General features: G+C 40.9%; 1 protein-coding gene across 2 annotated transcripts; it reads left to right on the top strand.

The window, feature by feature from the left end:
- The first annotated feature begins 641 nt into the window (after positions 1-641).
- Positions 642-7,694, top strand: blcap (bladder cancer associated protein). Of its 2 annotated transcripts, none has more exons than XM_084543112.1 (2): positions 642-1,190; positions 4,207-7,694. In XM_084543112.1, exon 2 carries the CDS (start codon positions 4,388-4,390, stop codon positions 4,649-4,651), a length of 264 nt encoding a protein of 87 aa, XP_084399238.1. In that variant the 5' UTR covers positions 642-1,190; positions 4,207-4,387; the 3' UTR covers positions 4,652-7,694. The 2 variants fall into 2 exon arrangements, with proteins under 2 accessions (XP_084399238.1, XP_084399237.1); XM_084543111.1 differs by having other exon boundaries at positions 642-1,195.
- Positions 7,695-8,842: the final 1,148 nt, after the last annotated feature.

Below are 8,842 nucleotides of genomic sequence, written 5' to 3'. Positions count from 1 at the left end.
ATTTATTATGCAGATCGATTCAGCTCCTCACTGATCTTCAACCCATTCCTCTCATGCATTTTAAATGAAGGACAAATATTCTACAAAGGCTCAATGTAATAACTGAGCCAACTAAAAGTTGGTGACCAAAAAAAATAAATATGCCTCTTCACAAATCAGCAACACCTGAGGCTTGTGATCCAGGTGATTTGTGTGTGGATCTGTGAAATGGGCTGCAGGTGAGCTGTCTTGATTGTTTTGTGATTGTGAATGAGTGCGCAGGTCTTCTTGACTGGCTGCTGTCTCCGGCCAAAGGTTTAAAAGGTGAGTTTACAGAAACTCCAACATGCTATCCTCTTCTCTACCTGGCTGTCAGCATGTTGTAATCTATATGTAAATATCAAGTGTGGTGACCATTATTATATTTAAATTGACTGTTTTCCTGTTATAATTTTGCTTTTGGTTAGTTAAAACTGAATTAGAGACTGAGTGTTATTTACTTTTCTTTTGCTGAAATGATCTTAAAGCTCTTATGGGTAAAAAGAACTGAGTAATAAAAACTGCCTGTAGTTTCTGGGATACCAAAGGGCTGTACAATAACAAATTTTTAATTTAAACAATTTTCAGGAAGAATGGAACATTGTTTCGATGAGGTGTAAATTAAACTTGGATCACATTCCTGAATAAAGGCATGACAAAATATCAAACCAAGCAGCACTGCCTCTGTGCATGCAATAGGAGGTCACCTGCATCTCCTGTAGTAAATGGGAACTGACTGAATCTGACAGGACAGTACACACAGGACAGTAGGTGAGGGGTCAGCAGGGGCCCAACAGGTGACTTTTTTTGCTATAGACCTCCTGAACAGATCCCTTTGGCTTTTCATTTACATTTTTATAACATTATGTACACATTCCACACTCACACTTGCCTACTTTGGCTCCTTTAATAAAAAAAAATAGTTAAAAACTTAAAATAGGACACTGACTGAAAAAGTGGATACTAGCTACAATGGCGTGTTTTGGTGCATAATCCCACCTAAAGTTAAACTAAAAGTATTCAGGCGGAGTAGAGACACCTAAACGTCAGCTTTGCAGCAGGGGTCCTTTAAGCTAACGCTAATGCTCGCTAGCTAGCAGCTACGTACGCAGTCTGTCAGTTGCTGAGACAGATATGGTGCAGCTGGTTTGCTGAGAATGACCCCGAAAGATGTCAGGTTTGTTCATAATATTCTACCAATGAGCGTATACCCAGCTTGACACTTTTTACGAATACGAGCTGTGTTGTTTACGTTGGCGGTACGATACATCAGCTAAATCTTTTGTTTTTCGAGCGATGCTAGCTAGTTAGCCTCTAGTACATGCTGTTGTTTTGTCTACGAGGGTTACGTTTAAGCTAACCTACGTTCCAAGTTGGCACTTTACGGTGACACTTACAGCGAGCTAAAATACATTTTGACACGAACTGAGCATTAGACCAGAGAGCTGAATGATTTATTTCTAAAACGTTGTACTTTCAGACGCCAGCTAGCTACTGTTACCGCCCACTGCGATAGATTTTACGGAAGTAGACATTTGAACATTTTAGCAGCTTTTATTTTACTCTTTGCTGCTGTTGTATGTTAGCCAACATTCCAAGTGGCTTCCATGCCGCTAAAATTACTTGATACGTAATGGCACATTTGCGTTCACCTCCATAAAGTAGGTAGATTTGTAAATGCTGTCTGGTTTACTCTTCGGTCTATACAGTGAAAAATGGGCTATCTGTAGATGACTAGTCCATTTTAAGACTCATCTGTCTCCTTAATCTCCTCTAGAGAGAACCCCAGTGAATTTAACCAAGTTGGAGTTTAACTCCAGCTAGTTTTGACACAACTGCCTTTAAACGCAGCGTGTGTCCATTTAATCCACCCAGCTTGCTGACATGGTTTTAAAAACATGAGCTTATTTCAAAGTTGGATGGTCATGTGGCTGGTCATGCTAGGACGTGCTAGCAGCTGTCACTGACAATAACTCATGCACTTGTCCGTCAGCCAGCTGCAGCCAGTTTGCTTGTCGGGTGAACGTTGGATAAACTCAAGTGCACATTCAGGACAAAATAACTGAAACTGTTAATTCAGCTGGAGACTTGTTGTTGTGGTTAGATACTTTAAGGTTGGGTTGATTAATGCGTAGTTTGTTAAGAGAATAGATAAGATACTAGCACCAAGGCTGTACAAGGGTGCTGTACAAATAGTTATCTAAATGTTTACTTTCGTCATTAACATGGCTGTGATAGTGACTAGTCACTACTTGTGTGGGTTAAAGGTGCTTTTAATCTATAATAGGGCTGCAACTAACGATTATTTTAATAATCGATTAATCTGTCGATTATTTTTTCGATTAACCGATGAATCGGACAAAAAAAAGCATTAAGTTCCAACCCTTTATTCAAAAACAGAGCTGACAGAGCAGAAAGTGCATAAACAGGTTGCTCCTTGAACATCTCTGAGCTGTTACAGTAATCATTTAAAAAATTATTCATTCAGTCATTTTAAAAAAATCGGTAGAGTCTGCATTTCGCCTCATAAGGATTGTTCAGCATGTTTATGCTAATCAACGAAATCACTTCATTCAAGCTGTAACAGCCAGTGTTTTACATGGAGCAGTACCAGTTTACGCCACACGGCGGCGCCTCCTTTGTTTTCATCGCTTAGTTCAGCAGGTGTCACTCTTGTTGCATTCGTCTCTTTTTTTTGACTTCCTCCATCTCCGTTATGTGGACGCTAGTGAAGGCTACAAGCCACGAACGTTTTATTATCTGTTATTATATTTTGTAATATGCCGTGAGACGCCTTGCTACTTCATGTTGAAGCATACTACTAGCAAACGTGGCTAAGCTTCTCTCCAACTTCACGTTACAAAGCCAGCAATCATTAAACTTACATCTTGCCCATTTCCCAAGTTGACAACGAGGTTCATGTGACAGAAGAAGTCTCGAATCCAAAAGGCATAAATACATATCGCTAACAAACGATACGTGACAAAAAAAAAATCTCCCCGCTTCGCCTGCGCCGTACGACCGTACCATACCCGGTGCAGCAACACATTACAAACCAGGCTGAACACTGGATTCCACTTCCAGGTCTCATTTGTAGTTTAATTTCGGCGTACTGCACCTTGGATGACTTAGGTTGTACTGATTTCTCCGCCTCCGCCATGTTTTAAAACAACGGTCTCTCCGATGTCTTTCGTACGTCCGCTCCGCGCTCAACTCAACTTTTTTTTTATACAGCAAACATCTCCGTGGCATAATAATCGTGCGACACAACGAATCGATGATGAAATTCGTTGCAACTCTTTTAATAGTCGAATTTTATCGATTCGTTGTTGCAGCCCTAATCTATAATAGACTCTCCTCCCTCCTAATTTATGATGTGTACTTAAAATGTTGAACTCCATCCTCTAAAGCCACTGTCTATAAAATAGATTATTTACACGCGCGTGTGATGCTTGAATCAAACATGCACTTCTGTGTAACTATAAAAGGAGTGGCTCTAAGGTCAGTGTTATTCACAATCTGGCACGATAAGCAGCTGACTCATAGAGGAAAAAGGTGGGGGGTGAGGTTCAGTGGTGGAAGAAAAAATGTGAATGTTTCAATATAAATAATTGCATATTTTGTATGGTGACCTTGAGTGTCCTGAAAGGCGCCTATAAATAATATCTATTATTATATCAATTGTCAGAGTCGGTGGTATACACTGCAAAGTGAAACACAAGTGTAACTAACAGGCAGATTTAACTGTTGTTCAGTTGTCTATAAAATGTCATAAAAATAGGAGGCCTATCACAATCATCTTGAAGTAATGGAGCTGAAATAAATGTGTTTGATCAAAAGGTAAAACGATTTGCTAACTGATTAGTCCATGAACAGAAAGTTCATAATTACCATTTGATATTCGTCAATTTTAAAGCTAAAATGAATGTTCCTTAGTTCAGCTTCTTGTGGATAGAAAATAATGCTTTCACTTGTGATAGTAGTTGTGTTTTAGGCTCGGCTTTATTAAGTTCTTCATTAAGACAATTCTATTATGTTTTCTGTCACTTAATCCACAGACAGTGATTTGATCATTTAATATGAAGATTAGTAAATGACAATAATCAAGTTTTGGCCCAAGTTTGTTATGACGTTCGGAATCAGAAATCCTCAGACTATTTTTCTTTTCTTGACCTCGACTGTCTGCAGGGATGTCCTGACGACAGCAACATCTGGCCACTTTGACTTCTTCCTGCATCACCCCAGTTCCGTCAGATAGGACGACTCTACCACGTCTGCTAAAGGCTGTTGTCTCTGCTACATCCTGGGACTGAACTGCACCAGCTCCACAAAAAGCCTCCACTGACCTCCTTCTGAAAAATAAGAGACAATGTATTGCCTACAGTGGCTACTCCCTGTGCTGCTCATCCCCAAGCCTCTGAACCCTGCTCTGTGGTTCAACCACTCCATGTTCATGGGTTTCTACCTGCTCAGCTTCCTACTGGAGAGGAAACCCTGCACCATCTGTGCCTTGGTCTTCCTGGCGGCCCTTTTCCTCATCTGCTACAGTTGCTGGGGTAACTGCTTCCTCTACCACTGCCAGGATGCCGCTCTGCCGGACGCTGCCCACAACCCAGCGATTGTCGGGACTTAGGAGACAGAGAGAGAGGAAGAGAAATAATGCAGAGGGGCATGAGGGGGGTGTGAAGGGTGATGGGTTACTGGAGAATTACCGTAGAAAGATACTGCCATGCTATGAGCAAAGGATGGACCACACTTTTGGGCAGGGATAAAAAGGTGGTGCTGATAGAAGACTGAAAGGGAATACAGAGGGGGCCCAGCCAAAGAGGAGGTTAGAGGAGCCAGTTTTGAAGGATTATGGTTGCTGTTTCACCATGCTGTAAGGAAGAAGGAAAAACTTGAAATGCAAAGGGAAAACTTAACATGTGAACTCAGTGCTGAGGAAAGAAAATTTTCACTTTCAGCTGATTTCACTCCAGCATTTCAATGATAAATAGATAATATATAGTATACACCACATGTGACATTGGCCTAAAGTCACTACTGTGTTTAAGTATTCTGGCTCCTAACTCGCCCTCAGACCTGTTTACTTCCAAGAGCGGCTTCACTTTCCCCCAAAAACCTGTGGAGTCATCGTTTTAGAATGAAAATATTCTGCTCTGCAAACTGCCAAAATTTACTAGAACCCTTCTAAAAACTACACGGGCAGCCATGCAGTATTGTGAAGTAATATAGTTGGCGTCTCGATGAGGAGCAACCTTGACAGTCCCACACGACCAAACACAGTCGCCTCTTTGGCCCTGCACACACAATGCTCAACAGTGAGAGCACACTGACACTGGACAATCAATGTCTATGCTGTGAATAATTCCTCCATTGCCGCTGCGCTACACAAACGCACCTCAGAAAAGGTGCGATAGTGCTGAGGAACTGTCCTGTTGTCATTACCCACTGTGCTCTGCAGCTGCCCCTTTTCATGTCGTTGCCCCCCCCCCCCCCCCCCCCAACACAATTCTGTGTGAATGTCCCCTACTGCCAGACATGTAATCCCAACTTTTTCCTTTTTTTTTTTAAGATTTTTTTTCAGTTTATTTTTCTCGTGCATGGGTTGCCGTTGGATTTTCCTTAAGTTAGGATCACACATTTTAATGAATTAAAATAAAATGCTGAAAGTATCCAAAGGGTAGAAAATCTGGATGTGTGGTTGCGTGCAGAATGAATGGAACACTTGTGTAATGTGAGATAGGTGTGTATTTTTTTGTGATCATGACATGCTGGTAAGTGTAAAAAACAAAAGTGGTGACACAAAAGGAAACGGGGTGGTTAGCATTTCCAGCAGCAACAAGAATCGCAGAGTGCTGGCTGAGGAAATGGAAAATCAACTCAGAAGTTTTCTGGTTGTGTAAGGCTCCTTGTGTGTCACTGCTGTAAGTGTTATGTTTAGCTGTCAGACACAAGCTAAGGTGTTCATACTTCTGTACCTATTGGCGCGTGTGTAGCCTCCCATCGCAGTGCTTTCTCACTGCTTCATGATTGCTTTGGTTTTAATTTAAATAAAGTTTTCCTCTCAACGTGATAAACTGCGTGGAATCCAGTGTTGTATCAAACATTAAAACCGTTTAGGGAATGAATTTTCATTTCTGATTAAAAGTTTTGCATTAGGGGATTTGTTAGAGTATACTTTGGATACTATGTGTTTTTTGTAATTCTGCAGAATTTAGAGGATATTAGTAAAAAGACTGTCGCACTGCAAACTGTCTCATCTTCAGCATTATGACCACTGACAGGAGAAGTAAATAACCATCTTGTGACAATACAATGTTCTGCTGGGAAGACTTTGGACCTGGCATTCATGTGGATGTTACATAGACATGTACCACCCACGTAGACCAGATGTGACACCCCGACCCCATAACAATGACACTCCTTGATGGCAGCAGCCATCCCCAGCAGGAAGCAGCCTGATACGGGCATGCAAAAACAAGCCCGGCTAGCTCAGTCGGCTAGCTCTTAATCTCAGGGTCGTGGGTTTGAGCCCCACATTGGGCGCAAGCGTTTTCCCCCTGCTATTTAAGGGGGAGCAGTGGCAACCCAACCTGGGTGCCGTCCGCCTAGAGGTGGGTGCACTGCCAACCGCTCCAACTGCACACTACTTTGTGAACAAATGGATGGGTCAAACAGCAGGAATATATACTTTATAAATTATATTAATACAAGGTGTTGGCCTGGCCTCCAAATTCACTAGATCCCAAACTGATCAAGTATCTGTGGGATGATCCACTGAGGCCCCTCCCCTCAACCCATAGGACCCAAAGGCCCCCACTGACAACATTCTGTTGCCAGACACCACAGGACACCCTCAGAAAGTCCATGTCCATTCTCTGATGAGTCACAACTGTTTTGGAAGCACATGGGAGACCTACACAATATTAGGAAGGTGGTCAGAATGTTATGCCTGATTGGTGCATGCGCACTGTTTGACAACTTGGTTAATTCAAAATTATAAGAGTTTAGTCCAGGATAATTGATACAATCCCCAGACTTTCAAGAAGAATGATGTCAAATGCTTAATGAAACAAACTTTACACCAAATGATTAACAAAAATGTCCTAAAAGGATTTTTAAAAAAAATGAGATTATCACAACAGCATGCACATTCCTATCAAATTTGTAAATAAATTACGTTGATTCAAATTAAATGGAGTGAACCATGCAGGGGATTTTCAGGTTGCTAGGTTGTTGGCTGTTTGGAGTGGTTTGTACCGTAGGCTTAGATTTGGCCTTGCTATCTAAAAAAAAGTAACCAAGCTATTTCCTTTCCACACTATGTATTTGTTTAATTCTGTTATGACATAATTCTGCTTGAGAGGGCTAGGGGAAACAATGACAGGTGTGATACCTGTGCATCAGCGATGCCAGTGTGTTCAGTTTGGACCAAGGACCATGATATCGACAACATTTGGATGGACTGCTATTAAACATTCCTTGAATATGAAACTCTTCTGTCTCCTGTAGCGCTACCATGCAGCTCACATTTGTGTTTTTGAGATGAATATCTTTATATTATTTTTATCAACTGTCTTATTAAAGATGTTATCTCGGTTTAAATCAGGTCTGTCAAACTTATTTTAGTTCAGGGGCCACATACAGCTCAATGTGATCTAAAGTGGGCCGGACCAGAAATGTTATAGTACAATATCCTATAAATAATGACAACTCCAAATGTTTCCCTTTGTTTTAGTGCAAAGAAGTACAGGTACATCATGAAAATGTTTACATTTGTTGAGCTATACTTTTACAAAACATTTATGAACAACCTTGAATTTTTTTAAAGAAAAGTGCAATTTTATATATTTTTTTTATTGTTTAGTTCTGGATGTTCTGTTCTGTCCGCTACTCTGACCAAAACAGTGGACAAATTAGCATACCAGGATAATATCACAGGAAGTGGTGACTCTTTGACAAAGTTTTCAATTTAAAGACTCTACTGTGTGCTATTTCAGTGTGTTTTATATTTTAAGAACAGAAAGCACTGGAGCAAATTCAATTTGTTGCACGTCACGTTCATCAGCAGCCAGTGTCAACTTCCATTTAAAATGAGTTGTAGTCTATTGCTTTTGTAGTGAAGACACACTGTCAGTCTCAGTCCTGCAAAGTTTTTACTTCTTGCCGACTGGTAAATGAACTCAGTGTTGTGGGGAAACAAAATGACAGCTTCACCTTTGCGTCACAGAGCTCTAGTCAGATGTACAATGACATCTAATTGACAAGGGACACTCTGAAGACAACAGTGTACACATTTTGTCAAGATGAAACTGTCTGAAAGAGGAAATGATCTGACAGACATTTACACCTGAACTCTACTGAGATTACCGACTGACACGATGGCCATGGGTGGGACGGTGGAAGGTTGAACAACCCTGTTGCTGTTGCCCACCTGGGAAGTATTCTGAATGAGGTGAAACTTTGAGAAACTTGCATTCTTTTTAACATTTTGAGATATTTTAGACAACAATGGATTCTTGTCCAAATTTAGGTAAAGAAAAGTGAAATACTAGACAAACCACTGCAACCACCTGGAAATACCAAGATAAACCACTTGATAGTTAAACAGCACGCTTCTAGCCTCAACGCAACTAACCTAACCATATCTACACTAACCAAGGCTAAAGTAACCTAACCAAGCCTTACTTACTATAACCGAATCCAGCCCCACTGAGAAAGAACCTGCCACGACCTTTCCCAACCAAACCTAACTTGACCTCATTTAAGAAAAGTTAACCAACCTTACTTTATCTAATTCAACAATGAACAGCTAACCTAA

Source organism: Chelon labrosus (genome assembly GCF_963514085.1).
Source record: "Chelon labrosus genome assembly, chromosome: 4".
Classification (NCBI taxonomy): domain Eukaryota; kingdom Metazoa; phylum Chordata; class Actinopteri; order Mugiliformes; family Mugilidae; genus Chelon; species Chelon labrosus.
The sequence above is the reverse complement of the archived record's forward strand: the minus strand, read 5'-3'. Positions and strand labels throughout refer to the sequence as shown.